Source organism: Trichinella spiralis (genome assembly GCF_000181795.1).
Source record: "Trichinella spiralis strain ISS 195 chromosome Unknown Scfld5, whole genome shotgun sequence".
Lineage (NCBI taxonomy): Eukaryota > Metazoa > Nematoda > Enoplea > Trichinellida > Trichinellidae > Trichinella > Trichinella spiralis.
The window spans coordinates 2,673,021-2,695,085 of NW_003526944.1; the positions used below are offsets into that span (position 1 = coordinate 2,673,021).

At 34.2% G+C, this 22,065-nt stretch overlaps 5 protein-coding genes across 5 annotated transcripts; 2 read left to right on the forward strand and 3 right to left on the reverse strand.

Annotated features, from left to right (window-relative positions):
* Nucleotides 1–286: 286 nt before the first annotated feature.
* On the reverse strand, nucleotides 287–1,129 carry Tsp_04259 (conserved hypothetical protein). Its single transcript, XM_003375025.1, has one exon. It carries the CDS (start codon nucleotides 1,127–1,129, stop codon nucleotides 287–289), a length of 843 nt encoding a protein of 280 aa, XP_003375073.1.
* A 40-nt stretch (nucleotides 1,130–1,169) lies between these two features.
* Nucleotides 1,170–2,166, reverse strand: Tsp_04260 (conserved hypothetical protein). The gene is made up of 2 exons (XM_003375026.1): nucleotides 2,163–2,166; nucleotides 1,170–1,591 (listed from the first exon to the last, which is right to left on the reverse strand). Exons 1-2 carry the CDS (start codon nucleotides 2,164–2,166, stop codon nucleotides 1,170–1,172), a joined length of 426 nt encoding a protein of 141 aa, XP_003375074.1.
* A 115-nt stretch (nucleotides 2,167–2,281) lies between these two features.
* Tsp_04261 (conserved hypothetical protein) lies at nucleotides 2,282–4,262 on the forward strand. The gene is made up of 2 exons (XM_003375027.1): nucleotides 2,282–2,419; nucleotides 4,026–4,262. The coding sequence occupies exons 1-2, from the start codon at nucleotides 2,282–2,284 to the stop codon at nucleotides 4,260–4,262; spliced, it is 375 nt and encodes a 124-aa protein (XP_003375075.1).
* Nucleotides 4,263–13,564: 9,302 nt separating this feature from the next.
* On the reverse strand, nucleotides 13,565–13,819 carry Tsp_04262 (conserved hypothetical protein). Its single transcript, XM_003375028.1, has 2 exons — nucleotides 13,787–13,819; nucleotides 13,565–13,693 (listed from the first exon to the last, which is right to left on the reverse strand). Exons 1-2 carry the CDS (start codon nucleotides 13,817–13,819, stop codon nucleotides 13,565–13,567), a joined length of 162 nt encoding a protein of 53 aa, XP_003375076.1.
* Nucleotides 13,820–14,975: 1,156 nt separating this feature from the next.
* Tsp_04263 (methylmalonate semialdehyde dehydrogenase) lies at nucleotides 14,976–17,520 on the forward strand. The gene is made up of 11 exons (XM_003375029.1): nucleotides 14,976–15,116; nucleotides 15,192–15,272; nucleotides 15,405–15,566; nucleotides 15,666–15,744; nucleotides 15,809–15,963; nucleotides 16,022–16,169; nucleotides 16,234–16,298; nucleotides 16,360–16,476; nucleotides 16,663–16,974; nucleotides 17,038–17,316; nucleotides 17,404–17,520. The coding sequence occupies exons 1-11, from the start codon at nucleotides 15,090–15,092 to the stop codon at nucleotides 17,518–17,520; spliced, it is 1,542 nt and encodes a 513-aa protein (XP_003375077.1). The 5' UTR covers nucleotides 14,976–15,089.
* Nucleotides 17,521–22,065: the final 4,545 nt, after the last annotated feature.

The window sequence follows — 22,065 nt, forward strand, 5'->3', positions numbered from 1 at the left end:
AGGTTTGGTTTTCTTTTTTTTTTTTAAATCATCACTAATCATTTCTCAAATTTCACAATCTTCTTGCCACAACACGTATGAATCCATAAGATTTAACAAATAATACCCCTCCCCCACTCTCCCTTGCCTTCCCTCGTATATAATATGCAACTATTTCGTATTACGTTTTGCATTTGCAAATGAAAAGTCAAATGCATTTTAAAATTTGCCAAAAAGTAAAATGGACATCGTCGATGCGCGACCAGCGGATAAAACGCGCGTGAATATACATACAATCATTTCTCCTCTACATTCTCGTGCAAATGAGCAAAGTTTGCAGAGAAAAATTCTCATCACAGTTGAAAACAAAACAAAAAAAACTTACCGACAAAGAACTGGGAAAGTTGGAAACGTTGTGTGAACGTGGTGATGAGGAAAGTGGATGATGAGTCAAGTCTGTCGAACAGCCTCCCAAATCGACCGCCTTGGCTCTCCTGAGCGTGCGTTGCTGTTTCAGCACAGACGACGGTTGTTGACTAGTACAACTGCTGCTACCATTGTCCACTGGTGACAGTGATGCAATGAAATGACCATGGTCAGTACTCTTATTATTATTATTATTATTGGTGTGGTAGTTGCTGTTTGTGGTGGTGACATTGTTGCGGTATTTCGTGCAAACCTCCTTTTCACAAAGAGGTGATACGGTTGTCATTGTACCAGGTGGAGTAGAAAAATTAGAAAGTGTCGAACCAGCCGACAGTGAAAAGTGCTTTCCAGAAATATCGCCAGGACAATTTGTCACCAAGTCGACACCTTGGCTAGAGGAAAACTTTGCCAAATGATGCTTGTGGATGATGTTGCCGTTGTCGACGGGGGCAGTTTCTTCAACGGGAAAATTGTGACAAGAGCTCAAATCAAGTTGACTCAGACTACGTGTCGTTGAGGATACACGATTTTTCTTCTTCTGCTGTTGGAAATGTGCCGACGAAGGGATCGACTCTTCGTTTGGAGATGGTTCACAGTCCGAGGCGACACTTCGTCTGAACAACGAGAACCGCTCTTTCAGAGAACCCTTGCGTTTGGAGGGCGCGGCTTTGGACGTCCGTTGCAAACCGGGCTGAAGGTCGACCTGGCCGAATGTGAACTCCATCTGCGCATCTTCGCTTCCAGAGCAGCTTGGGGCGGTGGCTTTAACGGACGCCTCGTCCTGGTGGTTGTGGTGGTGATGGTGATGGTGGTGGTGGTGGTGACCAACGTTGCGCAGCTTGGATTTGAAAAACGAACCGGGCTTCAATGTCAACGAACCGTTGTTGTCCACAGTTGCAGCAGTGCTGGCGTCGTCGACGGTCGACGGCAACGTGCACAGCGTGTCCACGTCGCAGCTGAACGGCCGATTGAGCAGGCGAGCCCTGACGCCTTGGGAAATTCGACGAAGCTTCACACCGTACGAATCGCCCGCACTGGCCGGCGAAGCTGTTGGCGCCGGTGGAAGCCGACCCCGCTGGCCAATGGCCGCAGCCTTGCCACCGCTGCTGTCCAGCTTGTTGAAACGGTTCAAAATGTTGAAAATGCCATTTCACGATGTCCAATTTGCAGTGTTTCACGACTTTACCTAAATCAATGTTGACAACACAATTATACAACGGTAGATGAAATTTTTCGTAAAAACAACGACGATGACACTACGAAGAAGGTTGATTCATTCAATTTTTCTTTCGTTAACGTTTTTTAAATTTTATTTTATGAATCAAATGTTCTTAATTTAAAACCACAAGTCAACTGTTGTTAGATGAAGCACGAAGTGAAGTATTTTTTTTTCAAAAAAAAGTTAGCTCGTGATGATAATGAATGATTCATTTACATTCCAAAGAGAGCGAAATTTTCTTTTTATACTATAAGCTGAATTGATGCAAATTTCAACGGACAACTGATATGCAGAACAACAATCTGTACAGGGAAAAAAAACGAACAAGCAGATATAGTACTTTTCTCAGAGAAAATAACAAAGCATTATTCATATCATAAATTCTTTATCATGAAAAGTAATATTATCATCCAGTTGAAAAAAGAAAATCAGAAACAGTTATGAAAAAGCATTACGATGCATGAGGTAATCAGTGGAAAAGAAAATGTTTAATAATTTATAAAGAAAAAATTTTTTGAAACAAACCAAATCTATATACGCATGTTTTTACAATGAATGCATGCATGCAAATGTATATATACATATTCATATAATGGGTGAAATATTTGATCTAATCTTAAACAAATAATTAAATTATTGCAGTGTTGATTTTATAAAATGAACACATCAAAATTTTACACGAAAACCGTAATTTCAATTGGCATTCGAACAGCTTTTGACACAATTTATCAACTAAACTGGATCACAAAGAACATGCATCTTTTATGCCATAAGCAAATTAAAAAAAACAAACAAGTATATAAATATGCATCCTATTATTACAAATTAATAATAATAATAACAACAATAATAGTAACAATATTTCCCCTTACAATTTTCCCCCAGATGATGCTGTTTGCTTTCATCTGGAATGAATAAAGTGTCAGTGAATTATTCCAATAATCCATATAAAAGTCACACACAGACACAGAGAGAGAGAGAGACGCGTTCATTCTATTACGCCCAAAGTCGAAATTCTGAATGAGAAACGTCAAATGGCACATGAAAATGCAGTCAGATGAATCAATATGAATGAACAGGGACATTTTCATATAAGCGCAATTCGTACAGACACGAAGTTTTCAGAAATAGCCTGCTCAAAAAGGAAGAACCATTGATGATGAGCAGAAGCAATGTATGATGATGTTTTTTTTTGAGATTATCAGTTGTTGAAGAAGTACAGAAAATAAATTTCACCTGAACTTAATCAGAAATACGAAAAAATAATAACGATAATGATGATGTCGAATAGCGAAAGTAAAAGTCGCCCCAGGCAAGCAAGCACACTGTGGCATAAATAAAAACAGCAACCAGCAAGATGTTGCCAAGTGATCAAGTGATAAAAAGCAGTGGGAAAATTCAACAGAAATTGAATTTTATCAAACAAAAAAAATAACAGTAATTCCTCGCACAGAGAGAATTCCCTCTCCCCCATATTAACTGGATTGGTTTTAAAGCATATGCTTTTTTTTTCGTTACTGTTTCATATCGGATATATCAGATGAAAATATAAAGAGTTTAATTAAACGTAAAATAAATTTGAAAACAAAAACGCATATGGCGCTTGCTGGTGGTGAGTGGGGACTGAAAATTATTTATTCCACACGCGTGAATTAAAATGTGAAAAAAGACATCTCTATTCTTCAAAGTGAAAACGAGAAAGACCAGAGACGAGAAAAGTGGAAAAATATTATTATGATGGCAACTTGGGTGAATGATGATTGTGTGGCAAGACAAGGTCGCCCTTACTTGTTAACAGCCGTGACCAAGGCAGCCAGCCGGCCGGCTGCTTCGTTTTAATGGGCCCACGCTTGTCAAAGTCCATCGACATCCGCTGGGCAAAGAGTCAATTAAAAGCTGAATTTGGCCGTGCCGGTTTCGCAGCAACGCCGTTCACAGTCAGTTTTCAACTATTACAACGTTCAAGATCAAAATTCACAACCGCTGACCGATAAACACCGCACCTTCTACATAATTCATACGATTCTCATACATACATACATATACATATATTCATACTTATTTGTATTACGACAACAAAAAAGGAACAACTACCTTCTTATAAATCTTAAAGAGAACAAGCATATAATCAGCATCACTCGCACCAACAAACATGGTTGTTTGTTCATGAACAATTGATGAAATGCCAGTTTAGCAAGCAGCTAAGAAGAAAGTAGAAAAACAACAAACCTTTCTATACCATTTTTTTATCATGAATAACATTTATAAAGTAACATGAGAAAGCATAAGAATAAAATTTCACAAATTTTTGTTCGTAAAATCAAAATTTCAAATATACACACTAATAGAATATACATATATATATGTACATATTTCTCAAGTGTAATATTTTAGTGTTCAGCGCCTCAACCTGGCTGCTTATATCGTCACTGCTGCATCTGTTGAAAAAGCAGAGAAAACAGCAGCTGCGATTGGTGTTCAGTTTTTTTTTTGTTGGTTGATTGCCCAACTTTTTGCATTTCAAAAACAACAACGTCACCAGTATTGGTACTGGAACGAAACAAGAAATCGCCAATCGCCAGCATGCAAATGTCATTTTTTGAAACCTCAACTTGATTCTAATCAACAAAAAAAATAAGCTAATGCTTTCTTCTAATTTTCGCCTGTCAAAAATTCTACTCGGTCGTGATGGAACCTATTCATAATCGAAATACATAAATCAGTGGAAACACTGGAAGCTGGGGAGAAAAGTGATCATTGGAAAAATTGTGAAAAATGACCGTCCGAATATGGTGCCATTTTTCGTCAATTGAGATATGCGCGACTTAATTTACGACCGACTGACAAGTTCGACTCGATTTACTTGTGGTCAACGTTGAGGAAAAAGGGAAATGCCAAAGCAAAAACCAAATCCAACAGATTTTCGTCGTTGTTGTTATTGAGCTATTACTTACTTATAAAAGTTAACATTCTATATGAAATCAGATTTTCCTCATGCAAGTATTAAATGAAAAATTTATCAAAATTCAGCTTTCATTTATTACTATTAATATAAATATATATAGAAGGAGAGAACAATGCAAAATATTTCAACAAGAATACACGAAAGTACATCATCCAGAACGGCAAAGTCAAAGTTCAACGAATATTGTCAACCAACAAATGGGCTCGAGGCAATTTTCAAATATGATTTTTCTTACATTTGAATGATTGAAATATTTGAAAATCACTTGAATACACATATTTTATAACAACAATAATAAATTTAAGAAATTAATTGATCAATAATGAAATAATAACTGAATAAATGTGAAGCTGATTTTCTACAACTTTTCCAAAAAGAATAAATAAAAACATAAAAAGCTTATTATTACATTAATATAATTTGAAAAAAAAATTAATTTTCTAATTTAATCTAAATTATTAATACGAATAGAAAAGAATTGATTTCCTTTTTTCTTATCTTAATAAATGACCAATACTACATCTTTGAAAAGAATAAGAAGTAGCAGCAGCAACAAGAACAACAACAGTAATAATAATAACGATAATAAGTAATTTATAAAAATTTCATCACCATCACCAAGAGGAAAAATTAAAAGTTGACAAGTTAAAAAGAGAAGAATGAAAGATGATACATATACATATAGATATATCGATCTATTATCTCAGTCCAGTTGGATCCAGATTAATAATAATGCATAAATGAGTCATGCCCAAGTGGGGCGTGTCATGGAAAATTCACTAACGCTGATCTCAGCCGACAACAAAATCTGCACAACAACAAGAACCGTGTTGTATCTTCATCTGTCCCGCTCAGTGTAGCATAGGACGAGTTTCGATTGACAACTTTTTGAAATTTTGCACAACGACAACAACGACACCAACCGTCGGACGATGCTATCACGCTTAACTACCAGCCCGGCTTAAACATTTTCAAAACCCGGTTTGGAAAATTCGCTGATCACACACGATAAACAATTTAAATTTCGAATAATTTTATAATAATGAATTTTTTGAGAAAAAAAAAGAATTTACACAACACCACACCAAAGCAATTTTGTCGAGCAATCAACAATTAATTATATTTCAAAAGAAAAAAATTAACATAAATAATTTCAATATTTGATCGAGAAGAGAAAACAAAAAGAAGGAAATATCTGCGGCGTTTGTTATCTGACAATTTTTGGGTCAAGCAGTAATGATAAGAATAAAACTAATTCCAACTTGATCAAACGAAACGACAGAACTGAAAAAGCAGAAGAGAAAAAGCACTTGATAAAAACTTTTTCATGCAAATTAGAAAAAAATAGTAGTAAATATCAAATATAAAGAAAATAATGAGAGGAAAAATATACAGATATTTATTATATTAATAAATAATAAAAGAAAACAAGTGTCAAAAAGAAAGAATCAGCTTGCTTCACTTGTCAATCATATAAGAGCGATGATGTGATGAAGATGGTGATTGGAGAAGACAAAAGGTGAAAATGATAAAGAAGAAGTTTTTAAAATTTGTAAAAGAATTGAAAAATTATTATTTTTAGAATGGATGACAACTGCAGTGGACTGACTGAATGACCGACTTAAAACAGACAGACAGGCAGATAAACATGCAAAAGCAAGCAAGCAAGCGAGCGATGTGCTTGCTGCTTCTCTTCTTTATATTCGCATACAACGGTGACCGACGAACGAGCAAAACAAACAGCATACACACATATATATATATATATAGCTCTGTATCTCTACTACATAAATCTTATTCTATCCCGAAAGATTGGAATGACGAAGAAGAAGAAGAAATGGAGGAGGAGGTGGTGGTGCTGGTAGCAGTGTACATTAAATACTTCATCCGTGTGTTTGTTCTTTACTTTTTGTTTGCACTATGAGAAAATGTTCCCAATCCAAAACTACGCTATCCTAACTATAAACTTCAAACTGTTCAAGCAAACAAAAAGCAAGAATAAATAAATCAACAAAAGCAACGAACAAACAAACAAACAACATGTTGAATATCATTTTCTTCATAATGACAAAATTTCAAAAAAAAACAATTACAACATTGCAACTAGTCTCAATCAGTGATGCAAATGTATACAAAAATTAAAAAAAATAATATTCAATTTTTTTTAAATAAAAGCATAAGTTGCCAAATAGACACACACACACACACATATACCAGAAGTCGAATTGTGATGTACAAGCAATGGATTTAACTAATTAACGAACTAATTTGTCGGCCATTTGAGCTAAGATTTGAGGAAACAATTTTTTCAATGGTACGCGTAAGGTGTAGAACAGAAGAAAGTCAGTGAAGCCTTTTATTTCATGAGCAGAAAGAACAATGACTATGCGGTCAGCTATGAGGCTTTCAAAAAGTATTGTTCAAAATTCAATAAATATTCCAAAAGCGCCGTTGGAGACGCGCGGGGCGGAAGCTGATTCTTACCCCCACTCTGCTTACTACTATTCCCAAAGTCCAACGGGCACCATTAGCATCACACTTTTCACTACGGGCAATTTTCTGCATTCAACACACACTCATACACACTATATTCACATTTTACAATACTCAATTGTTGATATGATGCTATTCAAGGAGGAAAGATGAAAAATTGCAATGAAAACAAATTCTAATTTTGTACTAAACTTGAAAACAACCCTATTTATGTTCAACATCTCAACAAAGCAAGCAATATATTAGCATAATATTCGTAGTATTGTTGTATTAATTAAAAATTTTCAATTAAATAAAACAATGAAAAAAAGGAACAAGTTTTACACACACACACACACAGATACACAAACGCACGATCATTTCTGTTTCATTAAATAATTGCAATAAGCAATGGGAGAAGAAAATGATCTGGAAAAATAAAAAGCAACTGATGATGATGATGCACCGTATGACCGGTGCTCAAGTCGATACACAGTGAAAGAGTGATCTATTCGTGATATCGTCGGTAAATGGCAAAATGCCAAACAGCAAGCAAGCAAGCAAGCTAGATTAGATTGCTAGCTAGCAGCTGCCTGCCAAGTTTACCAAAAGTCCGGCATTTCCGGTCTATTGTAGCCGGTCAGTAGGGCGCCAGTTGCAACATCGAACAAGCGAGCTCGAATATCCCAGTTTATTTCATTACCAATTTATTTCTTATCATTCATCCATTCGACACGCTTCGTTCAATTCAGTTCATTCAATCACACACAAATGATAACCAATAAAAAGCTCCTTCCCAACACCAAGTCGAATATAGATACAAAAAAAAAATAATAATAATAATATGCACACTAAATTCACCGCATAAATCAAGCAATTAAAATTAGAAAACATGAGGAAAAAATAGCAATATTTCAAAAGTAGCCGTTTTTTTCTGTTTTGTTTTGTTTTGCAAATTTAATTTATAATACTATAAGAAGTACAAGTAATATTATCAGCAATCATCCTAATTATCATCATCATCATCATCATCATTATCTTGATGAAGCAATAAATTCATGCTTGTTTGCTGGCTTGGTAGCTTTAATCGATAGTAGATTGTTGCTGTTGAATGTGCGTATGTGTGTGTGTGTGTATGTGTCTTTTGACTTGAATCGTTCAAGAAAAAGTTCATTCAAGCGCAGACTATGTAACAATAACAGCATTGTAAAAAAGTTTCGACAAAAACGTCCCATCCATCTACCCGACAGCAAACAATCAATCAAGCAATACAACATCAAATCCCAACCAACAATACATTCCATACATACATATATATATGTAATCGGTTAGTATATAGCTTAATTTAGAAAAAAAGAGAATTGAAGTCAAACGTAGAATACCGAATAAAAAGGAATAATCGGTTTGAAGAGAAAAATGTTACAAACTACAATTGTGCCGTTTGGTTTCAATTGAAAATTCAATTCACCAATGCCATAATCGAATGAAAAGTGTTTCGTATGAATCAATTGGAAAAAATACAGCAAAAGAAGCATCTTGACACGTGGCACTCTACTCTATACATAGGATATAAAATGAATGAGCTTACCTGTGACAGTGTGAATGCAATGAAGATTTGTGTAGTAGCAGTAAGAGCAGTTGTGGAAAATTGTTTGTCAAGAAAATTATGATTGTTGTTCGCCTGTTTGAAATTTGCTCAAGGCTCAAAACAGAGGTGATGACAACAATACAAATGCAAAAGTTCTTGTCGCTTGCGTTGCTTGCAGTGCGGAAGCGAACCAAGCAATGGTCATTGGCGAATGGCAATTTCTCGGCATCACCTTGACATCATGTCTGTCTGTCGTCTATTATTCAACACTGCTCAATGCTAAAAACAGAAATTGAAATTAATAAAAATATGAAAATGAAAAAATAAAATAAAACAACATTCGACTATTTATTTGTTTGTTCGTCCAGTTTTCCGTCAACCAAACGAACCAGCAACAACATAAGCATCAAACGCGTACAGAAGTTGTTCTTTGTTGTTCACAAAATTATTTATTAAATTGTAATTTTCTCATCTTGATTACACGCCTTATATCGTAGAAAAATAATTAAAAAGTGTCGATGAAGAAAATAAATTGCATGTGATTTAGTCAAAAAAATATAAATAAAAAAACGATTAAACTGTTCGATTGCGATGATTGAAAGAAGAAAAAAAACCAACGGATTTTTCTGACATTCAAAGTTGCATTGATTAATCAATCAATCATGACAGAATTTATGAATAATAACTGCGCTGTATAATTGATAAGACAGCAATGTGGCGCTCGACGGAGAATAAGACGGCTGTCATACAAAAAATACAATGCTTTCTTTTTTTTCTATTAATGACACTATGACTAACAATTATTGGAAAAAGCAACCGTCCAACAACGACAAGACAATAAATAATAATTCCGTGCATGCACAGTTAGGGTAAATGCATGCATGCAGGGTTCACTTGGGATACAATTGGATGTAAAAATTGGAAAACACATGAAGAAGCATTTTCAATTAGCAATTACATCCAACGATTGAAAATTTTGTATTTTGTTGCTCATGTTGTTGCAATCAACAAACACACCCTACAATCATCATCCCAAAAAAATCATTTATTATGAAATTACTTTATCAAATAAATGTGTTTTTCATGAAAGGTAATTTTGCAGATGTCCAAAATGCTCGGCCACTCCTTGTAAAACACAACCACCATTACAATTAACCTATAAATCTTGCTAAAAGCAAAAAAGAAAAAAATCAAATTCTCGCACCGCAAAAATTCAAAATACTCAAACAACGCAATATCGTGTATAATAATTTTAAATTGTTGTTCACAACTGAAAGATGATGAATGAGAAGGGCAGAAAAAATATTCTCACAAAGTGGACAAAAAAAACAGAAAATGATGCAAAGGTGTGACGGTGGGTAGTGGAAATTTACAACATATCAAATGAACATTTTACAAGACAAATGGAACAAATTCAAGTCAAAGACCGACAAAGCAGCAAAAATGCAATTTGCTGACGTCGTCAGCACAAGCAATGACGACAGCAGAAATCAAGCAAAACACAAAATGCCAGTCAGTGTATATAAATTGTACTTAAGAAAGCAAAAAAGAAAAGAAAAGAAAACAACAATACAACAAAGAAGAAACTGACGCTGCCTAATTTCATTTTTCATAAAGTTACGTCATCGTCCTACTACTAGGCATCCGTATATATATATATTTATCTATATTTATATATATATACATCTGTCCATTGTACCCCGGATGCACTGATCGCCTTATCCCACCCCGTCTGACTGGACATGCATGTGGATAATCTTTTTCCTCATTTTTTATTTTAATTTCAATTTCCATCTGCTTTGATCAATCGTTGAACTCACCAGGAGGCGGCACCCAGGGGAACAATTATTCACAACATTGACTCGAAGTTCATTAATAATCGTCGCCGGTTGTTCTTCAGCTTTTTTATTTCCCATTTTACCGCAGCAGTTTTACAATCAGATTAGCCAATTTTTCCCATTCAACACAAAAACAGTTGCATCAATCAAACTGCAATTGTTACTTATTGTTGGAAAAAAAAGTTCATCAAGAATGAATGAACGAATGAATGAATAGATGGATGAATAAATAAATAAATAAATACGTATAAAACCAACAGAAATTAACAGAAAATCAAAAAAAAAAGAAAGAACAATAAACTCATTTTCATAATAACAGCTTACTAGTTGTGCATTCTGTTTGCAGAGTTATCAATAGAATTTCACGGTAAAGGTTGAAAAATCGACTGAACACACAAAAAAGAAACAAAATGTTCAATAGAAAAACTGTTGTTGCTATAGCAGAAGAAAAATAAGAAGAAGTAGAGTTTAGATAGAGTAAAAATTATTTATTAATTTTAATAATATTCATCTGATTACCTGAACAACAACAATGTCGATCACAATGTACAAGCTGCAGGTGAATGAATAGAAAATTTCAATGAAATTCAATTCGAGAAACAAACACCAACCACTGCTTATATATACAAATATATATACGCATTACAAACCATCATTATACGCCCGTTGTCTTTTGTGTGTCAAGTCTGTAATGAATGTTCAATCGAATTTTACTACTTGCTTGAAATGATCAATCAACCAACCACCACCATCAAAACCACTACTACAAATACTAGTAATAGTAGTAATACTAGTGACCATTTTCATAATGGATTTTTGCAAATAAGCTACTTGCGGATCGGTTGGATCGCACATTTCCTACAAGCGGGCATTTAATTCGCAAATCGCTTCCCAATCAACTTTCAGACCAATTTTCACAAAGACGACGACGACGACAACAATCGCCCGAGCTTTCAACGAAAATGAAAAACTAGCTATCTAGCCGGCTAACTAAATAGCTAAAGCTAGCTAGGCTAACTCTGTTCAATTTCAAATGTCCGTTAATTTATTTTTTCAACAACTTTCCATTCAATTTAATCAACTGACAAATTTTCAAACTTGTCTCACTTGAAACAAGAAAAAAAACAAATATATCAAGTTACATTTCCACACACACAAATATATATATGTTATCTATTTATTCATTATTATTTAAAAAATATTATTTTTTCTCATTTTCTCTGAAACAATACTCTGATGAATTGACGGTGGGTGAATGACTGTAAAATGCAATCAAAAAAAAACCTCAAATAAAGATGTCTGAGGCAGAAAGTAGAAACGGCAGAGACTTAATTGAATAGCATGCAGACAATGAAAAGAATCATCCAGTTAAGAGTTAGAGCGCACAACCCCCGCCCTCCTCAATGACATTTAAGAAGATGGAAGTTTCTTTGGTAGAGAAATAAAACATGAAGTAAAGCAGCAACAGCAAGCATGGCTATGGAATTCCTTGCATTTCAAAATATTCGAGAAATGAAATTTTCAATTAATTGAATAAATTTAAAAAATGAATAACCATCGACAAAAGCAATAAAACCGAAACGAAAAAAGTATAATTACAATATTCCCAATTGCAAGTGAGGGGTGTGGTGTTGGCTTGGTATCATTATTTTTTTGGTTTTATTTAATTTCTTCCATTTGTCAATTTTTCAAGCAGTAATTGCCATTTGTATCGTTTGTTCGAAAACGATTTGATTAAATTATTCGATTTTGAATATTTTGAAAAAAACCAATAAGGAATAAATGTAAAAAAAATAAAATTATAAAATGCATTTCAATGAACTGAAGTGAATCGATTGAAAATGAATTGGATAGGAAAAAATTAATTTTTTTCCCAAAGAAAACGATTATAACAACAATTTCATCCGTCTCATCCGAAGAAAAGCCATTGAAACAGCAAAAACAACATTAAAAACAAAGAACTAACTATTCGATGATGATGATGATGATGAAAAGATTTAGTAACTATTTGCCAAATAAAAACAAAAAAAACTAAGTTACACTTTTCACTGAAGCTCAGACTTTTCTTGATATTATTTTACTACTATATTATACTATAATTTACTATATTATCTATTATTAATATTATTATTATAAGTGCTTATATTTATTTATTTATTTTGAAATATACTTTTAATAGAAGTTGATATGCAAAATAAGGTTGCGATTCAATTGAAATAAAAGCAACACCTCGAAGCGAAAATTTGCAAACTATTGAACAGATAATGCATTCAACAGCTAACGTGAAATTAAGAAATATACTCTCATTCAGTCAGTCATTCATTCACCCACTCTGCCAGTCGTTCATTATCCTTCCATATGCAGCTTTACGGTAAAGCCGATACTTTGGCAATGAATGTTACCTCTGTGAATGCTTTCACTAATTAAAATTCCAAATTGCCCGCTTCAAATGGTCGTATAGAGATTTGCACTTGCAACACAATTTAATGAACAAAAGAAAAAGAAAAACAATCCATCATTCCATTAATCTCCTACATTAACACGTTTATAATGATTAATTCATATTTAAATATTTGAACAAAATATTTTCATTTCATCCACATTGTCGAGATATAAATATGCCTGTGCTTGTTGTACAAGAAAGAAAACTAATTACTATTAATAAATACGATGAATTTCCGTTTGAATGGAAAATCTATTGAAAAGTATTTTCAGCCAAAGTCGTGAAATAATGATTTACTACAACATACAAGTAGAATTGTACAATGAATATCAATTTTGATTAAAAATCTCAACTATATTATTACAATTCAATTTATAATGAACTATTTAATTTATCAAATTAAAGAACCATTTTTCATTAATTGCAATTTCTTAAACAAATGAAAATAGCAATTGTTGACATTTTCCCAAATATACAAATAGAAGAAGACAAAAAAGCAATATGCTAATAGCTTTTTGTAAAATTGAGCTGGCAAATTGAAAACAGGCAAATCAACAAATCATGCTTATTACATTCGATCACGTGAAGGTGTTTTTAGGAATGTTTTTTTACAAAAATACCGCACAAATATTAATCATAAATCATCATACCTGCTGTTGAAGACAATTTCAACTGCTTGCAACAAATATGGTAGATGTAGAGTAGAGTTTGTTAACTGGCCGTCCAACCGTTTGACTTGCATTTTTAAATTACCATTTTTCTTCTGAAATTATCTTAAATTTTTTTCAACATTAAAGTAAATAATTTAAATTTCAAACCTGAAAACTGGCTCCAAGCATCAAACAACCAACATCACCATCCACGTTGAATTGAGAACCTCAGAATTCATTGTTACCGTTCAGTGGAAGAAACGAACCAAAGCCTAAATTGAACATCGCGCCAACTATTATTCGTAATCTTTGAATATGAAAAAAGCAATTTTTTCCATTTAATTAATATCAGACAGCCAAGAATTGAATCATCGGTTATGTCATGAAATAATTGCGAAACCATTTTTATCAGATCATCATATTAAAGCAAATCGAATTGAATCGAATCGAATAAAAATCAAAACTTGCTTTGTTGTTTGTGATGAAACATTCTGCTCAAAATAAAGCCCAACTGGATCCATAGTGGGACACTTGGCAGATTTGCCTAAATAAAAATTTTTAATCAAATTCACTTTAAACTTTCAAAGTAAAAATTAAAATACTCCACTCCACTGACACATTTTAAAGTGAAGAAAAGAATGTTCATTTTTATTTATACGCACTGTTGATGCCAATTTATGCAAATATTACTTATGATAAAAAATCGCCGCAGAGTAAAATAAATAATAGATTGCAAACAGTGAAAACGTAAAAGCTGAAGTTGAACTGCGTTCATCAATATATATATTTATACATACTTAAATTTACAGACATGTGTAGTTCAACTTTTCTGAGCAATTTCAATATTAAGCACGGAATATTGTTCTAATTGAATTATAAAACTCATATTCAACAATCAACTGAAATTCAGTGATATTGATAATTGAATAAAGTGTCCCATTTAATTATCTGCAGAGCAAGACACTCGAGAAAAACAATTCTATTTCGGATGAATTGGAGTAAAGCGAAAGAAACCAAAAAAAACGCAGCAATAACGAAAAATATAATAAAAATTAAATATTGAGAAATAAATCTTCTCATCAAACAACAGTAATAGATAAACTGAAAGAAGAAAACCACGCTTGGTTGAACGTGTTAAATGCTGATCGATCAATCAAACTGCAATCGTGCGAGTGATTGATATGCAAATTTCGAAATTTACAATAGATTAGCAATTATTGCCATCAGAAGAGTAAAATTGAATAATAATTTTTGAAAAATCCAATAATTGGAAAAATCAATTCAACATATTTAAAAATACAATGCGAATGCTGTTACGGTTGGTTGATTCGTCACGAAATTTGAACATCAACATCAATATGCTACTACTGTCAACGCGAACCACATTCCTAAACTGATATCAACAATGATAACAATAAAACAGCAGCAGATAATATAAATATTGCAGATTGTTTCGGTTTTCTCATTTCAGACATTGTTGCATCAGTTCGTATCAGAGCTGAAATTGCAATGCTAAAATTATCGAACATTTGCAAAGTAAACAACATACTGGTGGTGGTGAATATGTTTTTAAAAGGAAAAAAAATACATCTTTCGTTCTCCACATTTCAGTCTATGAGTACTGTGAAGTTGTGGTTTGACGGAAAGGCAGTTGAATCCAGCACTACAGAATGGATTGATTTGACAAACCCGGTATACAATTATTATTCTCATTATTCAACCATATAAATAAATAAATAAATGATCTTTCACCGGATATAATAAAGCGGTTTGAATTTTTGAATTGTCCATCGAATGCAATTATTGATCACAACTAATATTAAGGCTACTAATGAAGTTATCAGTAAAGTTCCGATGACAACAAAAAGTGAAATGGAAAGAGCCGTTGAATCGTGCAAAAAAGCTTTCAAATCATGGTCGAACACATCCATCATTACCAGACAGCAGAAAATATTCAATTTGGCTCAACTGATTCGACGAGATAAAGTATATTTGCTAAGAGAACCAAGAAGTTCTCCTTCTGTGTGTCGGAATTTAAAAATGAAATGTGAAAATAAATTGAAATGTTCTTTGTTGAAAATATAGAAAAGAATTGCAAGCAGTATCACAACTGAACAAGGCAAAACCCTGGCCGACGCAGAAGGTGATGTTTTCAGAGGCTTGCGTAAGATATTCCGTCCACTGTTGCATACTTGTTTGTTCTGTATGGGATAGTGGTTGCTTTGTAGAAGTCGTAGAACACGCATCTTCAGTAACAAGCTTACAAATGGGAGAAACTTTGCAAAATATTGCTACAAATATGGACACGTACAGTTACCGAGTGCCGATTGGTGTCTGTGCTGGAATTGTGCCGTTCAATTTTCCGGCGATGATACCACTTTGGGTACTTGTTGAAAAAACGTGGCTTTTGATTCTAATTCAGATAACTTTAAACACTGCAGATGTTTCCCATAGCATTGGCTACGGGAAATACGATGCTACTGAAACCGTCTGAACAAGATCCCGGCGCATGTATGATTCTAATGGAACTGGCCAAAGAAGCCGGTATTCCAGATGGCTGTTTAAACGTAATACATGGCAAACATGACGGTCAGTGAATATTGCACTTTGCAAAGCAGCCATTCTCTCATTGCAATAACTGATCTTGTTGCAGCCGTCGATTTTCTCTGCACACATCCGGACATTCGAGCAATTTCTTTCGTCGGTTCTGATGCTGTGGTAGCTGTTTGTTTGCATTCTGCTATTTCAATTGTTTAAATTCGCGTCACACTTTGGACAGGGTCGTCATGTTTACGAGCTGGCAGCTAAATCAGGCAAACGAATTCAAGCGAACACCGGAGCAAAAAATCACGCCGTCATCCTACCTGACGCCGATCCTGAGTACACGATCAATCAAGTATACGAATAAATGTGCCCTTTCACTGTATGATGTTTGAAAAATATACACTTTCATTCTTTTTGAGTGAAATTTCAATTTTTTGAAAATGCAATAATACAGTATACTTCACTGTAATGTGCTAATCAAGTAGAATTTCTTTAAAAAATTTTTTCCTCTCCCAAAGGTGTAAAAATTCACTTTCAGCTAGTAGCAGCCGCTTTCGGCGCCGCTGGTCAACGATGCATGGCACTTTCGGTGGCCGTGTTCGTCGGCAGTGCGCGACATTTAATACCGAACCTGGTCGAATGTGCCAAAGCGGTTCGCGTTGGTTCGGGCGACAATCCAAACGTGGACATGGGTCCAGTGATATCCGAAGATGCGAAGAGACGAATACTGGCCTGCATCAACCGTGCCGAGGAGCAAGGTGCTACTGTTCTGCTCGACGGTCGACACCTGATTGTCCAAGGTTACGAGAAGGGCAATTTCATCGGTCCGACAATTCTAGCAGACGTGAAAGTGCACCATACACAACTTAATAACTTATTGAGTTTCTTATTCTCAAGTTTCGTTTTTTGATAGCCCACAATGGAATGTTATCAGAGTGAAATTTTTGGCCCAGTACTCTGTGTTATCACAGTGTCGAGTTTGCAAGAGGCATTGGAATTGATCAACGAAAACCGATTCGGCAATGGGACGTCAATATTCACCAGCAGTGGTTGGGCGGCCAGAAAGTTTGTCCACGAAGTGGACGTTGGTCAAGTTGGAATCAACGTTCCAATTCCAGTACCGTTGCCGATGTTCTCGTTCACCGGAAGCCGTGCCTCGTTTTATGGTGATTTGAATTTTTACGGAAAGGCGGTATGCATTTGCGTTATATGGTTTTTGTTTCAACAACCGATCGTACTATTGATTAATTGATTAATTAATGGGCTTTTCAATTCACAGGGAATCAACTTTTTCACACAGCTGAAAACGGTTACCCAACTGTGGCGAGAAAAAAACCAAGCAACCGACAGTAATAGTCCTCCTCCTGTGGAACTGGCGTTCCCTGTTCAACGTTAGTCATTTCAAGCTGAACAAACAATATCCGATTTGAACTGCAATCGAGAAGTGCAATTAAATTCATCGAAGACATTCACTACAAATGCAATAAACCCTATAAATAGATCAAATGCATCAATCACTTGATCGGAAAGGCAGATTCCTAGCTGCAGCAGCAGAATAATGTGTCATAATGAATGCTTTTATGTGCCTGTTGCTGCTGTTGGTTGTGATGGTGGTGGTGGTGGTTAAACTGTTGCAGTTGTAAATTGCCGTTCTTGGACCCGCACCAGAAAACTGAACAAAATTGACAAATGCTACACCCTGGGATGTTTATGTAAATTGTAACAAATAAAAATCTTCAAACGATGAGCACTGAACGAATTGTGATTGATTTTTCGAAAAAGAAAAATTGAAAATACATTTTACAAACATATCTGTACTCATATACAATGATGTATGTATTGTATATAGGATAAGATTAAATATTTGGACAGTTTATGTTTTCAAAAAAAAGAACAAATTACGCAATTCAAATAATGCTAACTCGTTCACTTTTGTCATTTTCAATCCATAATCAAAGATAAATGAAAGAAAAATTCGTCCCCAGACACAGATCTCTCACAACTGCAATTTTGATTGTGGATTAAAAAGAAACTTTTTTCTTCTTTCTTTCCATTCTGTTATAATCGAAAGTTTCGTATTCAAAATCGAAACATTCATTTCACGAATTTCACATTCAAGCACGCAAGCAAAGAACGAAATAAATTCATAATTTCATAATTGCATTTCACAATATTATTGTAAAATTTGAACAGCTTATAAATGAATAAAAATTAATTCAATATACGCATTTTCACAATTAATTAATGTCTCAAAAGATGTGACACAATATTGAATAAAAAACAGTTTCACAGTCGATTTCTCATAAATGAATAATAAATATATAATATTCCATTAATAAAGACTTATTTTTAAATTACATTTAAAAAATTGTGAAAAATAATAATGGTAAAAAACGTAAATGTATAAGCTTCTCAGTAAAGAGGAAAAAAATCTTTTCTGGGCAGTTTTAAAAATCAAAATTGTTCGAAATATATAAAGATCGGAAACGACAAATTGTGAGTGGCAAGGGAAATTGCGTCGACCAGTTTGACGCAATTGAATTTTTAGCCAAGACTAAATTTGTCATTTTCAAATGTAACGAAAAAACAACCAAGCAAATAAATAAATAAACAAATAAATAAATTATTAAATATAATGAAGCAATATGGATGGGGGGGGGGGGAAGAAGCAGTAGGGATATGAAAAAACTAAACCAAAATACATGGAATATATCTGATTTTGGCGGATTCATATTTCTTAATATTAGTGGAATTGATTACAAATAATTCATTATAAATTAGCTTTTAAAAAAATTATTCTGCTGCCAATATATTGAAATTGTACGTGACATTCAACTAGCCGGAAATGTAAAAACCCAGACCACAACCTAACTGACCTTGAACCTAAGTTCTTCTATACTACACTGTATTATATACTCTACTATGTATATGTGTGTAAAGTTGCATTTTGCATTGCCATGTGTCACCTAGAAAGTCTTAACAATGTTGTTCAAGCAGACCGATGACCATCGATGTGACCTGTTTTGACATCTTTATCGAAGAAAGTTTTATTACCCTTGCAAGTTGAAGATAATAGAAGAGACAGTTGAAAGAAAAAAAAAAGTAAAAAGCAAACATATTTCCTCAAAAATATGCCAAATTGAGAATGTTTCAAGCAAAAAACATTAAAATAATGCAAATCGATCGATCGACGGCAGTTTTGTGCGAACAATATAAAAAAACCAACGGATCGGAATAAACAACAATTTGAAAAGAAATTCACATTTCGAAACAATTGGATCAGCTGAATGATCAGAATGAAGAACAAACACATGTACAACAAAAACCCAGACACACCCACAGTGGAACAACAAAAGCATTGCCAAAATGTCATAAGCATCGTTTGATAAAGCTATATTTTTTTCCTTAATTTTTTATATAATAAAAATAAACAACAAAAAACAATAGTAATAGACGAGACTACTGAAAATGACCGAAAAAAAAGATCGAAAATGGTCAAGAGTTGAACGAGATACAACAAGCACACAGATGGAAACAGTGTTGCAAAGTAGATATTATCCGGACCAAGATCGATGTTGCAAGCAACAACAATGTCCAAAAGCTGAGCATCAATCAACACTCAACAAACAAAAAGAAAACTGCACAGCCGCGCGATGAATAGCAGCTTTCTCCGGCAAGCGCACAACTAATGAAATTTTGCCAATTTTGTCAGCTAATCAAACTGCACAATTCCAATTCAGCATTTAAATGGTTTACAAAGATTTTTATCAATAGTTTGCTTGCAAATGGTTGAATCGGTTCGTTGCACTCTTTCAATTACATGTCTAATGCACAACAACTTAAATCACATACAAACATCCACATATGCATGCATGCATGTATGGATGGATGGATGGATGGATGGATGTATAGTATAGTATTCACGTTCAAAATATGAAAGAATGATAAAAATTTTTTATTCATTTCCACATCGTAAAAATTGCATTGCAAAGTTGACTTTGTATGAAGAGAAAGTGAAATGAAAATCGACTAAAGAACAATATCACAATTGCCCATAATCCCCTCCCCATCCGTCCGTAGCACCTGCTGGTAACAAATAACGAGTGCACAAAGTGGCTTTTTCCTCCGAAGCAATTGCAGAAGAAGAATAAGAAGAATTTACTTTTCCTTCTAGCAAGCAGAAGTTTCATTTTAATAATAAATAACCGGGCCGCCTCCGGAGATGAACACTGCTATTGTTATTGTGTCATCAGAAAACATGCTGCATGCAAACAGACGCGTGCTTGTGATTGCAATTCTTTTGCAAAAATTTCACCAATATTTTCTTCCATTCGTTTCAAAATATGACATGCTCGTGTTTGTTTAATTTTCAATGGAAATTTCATCCACATTATGAAAACTTTAAAAAATGAAACAAAAAAAATAAACAGAACAATTCCTCTGAAAATGGGCTTATATAAAAAAGATACACACACACACACACACACAACTGATCCTTATTACCCAACAACGTAGAATGACAGTCACGCACTGAAAACAAGCGATCAATTTTCCATTTATGACTACCGTAAAAACAAATGCCTAGTTAATTGTCCAACTATGCCGGTCTTTAGAACTTTTATAATCGAATAATAATGTGAAGCTCAACTTTCACACATTTTCACACACCCACGCAAACTGATACTATTCTATTGTGTGAAAAAAGTGGTTTTGCTTTTTTCAAAATACGTTTCACTCAAGACAACAATAACAGAAAAAAACAATTAAAATATGCTTCTACAATTTGACCATCCCTTTAAAGATTTAAATTATACTGAAAGTTTGTAAAGTAGATAAATTTTTTCAATCCCACTATATATATATATAGATATATCGTCGCAATTTCAGTTTATCCATCCATCCATCCATCAATGTGAGGGGGGCTGTTGGCGGAAAAAATTGTGTTATCCAATGTTCTGAATAGGGAAAGTTCGATTTTATCGCCAGTCGTCGGTTGAAGTTGGCTAGTGTGTATAAGCTAGCTAGCTAGCTAGCCAGCTGGCTAGCTGATTTTGCAGCGCACAGCAGCGCCAGGCGACGGATACTACTAATAAATAGACTTGAATAGAGCAAGCAGAAAAAGAAGCAAAAGCAAGCAAGCAGACTTGGTGGTGCGGTCGTTGAAACAGGATCAATCGCGCAACAAGTGCTTCGCAGAAAAAGCCATCGTCCAGCTAAATTGCTTGCCGCTTGCTGCTTATTCACTGGTTCATTTGTCAACTTTCAACGACCCTGGTCATCTTTTCTACCGCTTGACGATAGTCTCCCCCCCCCCACCCAAAAAAAAAGACTTATTCCAAACCACCGCATCAAATGGATGGACAATTTTGATTATTATTGAAAAAACAGCAATCAACTTCCACTTGACAAAAATAACGAATAAATGGATCCCATCAAATAAGCTGGTGAAAACATTTTTTTGTATTTTTTTTCAGTTACCATTTTATTGATAATAGAAAAGCACAAAATTAAACTGCCCAGGTGAAAGACACGAACGTTACAAGTACAGATGCACAGAGAGATAGGAGGATGTGATGATGATGCAACAACAACAACAACACATTAATTTAGTATTTCCAATTTATGGCTAATTTTTGAAACATTTCATTAAAAATTGTCCAACCCGGCAGCCAGAAGAATAAAATGCTGCTCGCTGACGTTCGATGGAACATTTTATTGAAACACTTGTGAAAACACCGAAACATTTGTTTGCAAAGTTGAAATTTCATAGACAGAAAAACAATTTCTCCCTTTCCCTCACCTCGTTCTTTGCCTCTCTTCATTTCTGAATTCCCCAACCACACTTGTGAGAATAATTTCAATTTTTAATATTAATGAACAGTATTCAGTGGAAAATTGAATACGCTCATCAATAATGTTTAATAAATAATTAATTTAATTT

Coding starts and splice junctions, on each gene's coding strand:
- Tsp_04259 (XM_003375025.1), bottom strand. CDS start 1,129: ATGGAGTTCACATTCGGCCAGGTCGACCTTCAGCCCGGTTTGCAACGG.
- Tsp_04261 (XM_003375027.1), top strand. CDS start 2,282: ATGAACACATCAAAATTTTACACGAAAACCGTAATTTCAATTGGCATT. Junction 2,420..4,025: donor AAATTAAAAAAAACAAACAA/GTATATAAATAT, acceptor TTTAGTGTTCAG/CGCCTCAACCTGGCTGCTTA.
- Tsp_04262 (XM_003375028.1), bottom strand. CDS start 13,819: ATGAATTCTGAGGTTCTCAATTCAACGTGGATG. Junction 13,694..13,786: donor TTCTCAATTCAACGTGGATG/GTGATGTTGGTT, acceptor AGATAATTTCAG/AAGAAAAATGGTAATTTAAA.
- Tsp_04263 (XM_003375029.1), top strand. CDS start 15,090: ATGCTAAAATTATCGAACATTTGCAAA. Junction 15,273..15,404: donor GGATTGATTTGACAAACCCG/GTATACAATTAT, acceptor ACTAATATTAAG/GCTACTAATGAAGTTATCAG. Junction 17,317..17,403: donor TGAATTTTTACGGAAAGGCG/GTATGCATTTGC, acceptor TTCAATTCACAG/GGAATCAACTTTTTCACACA.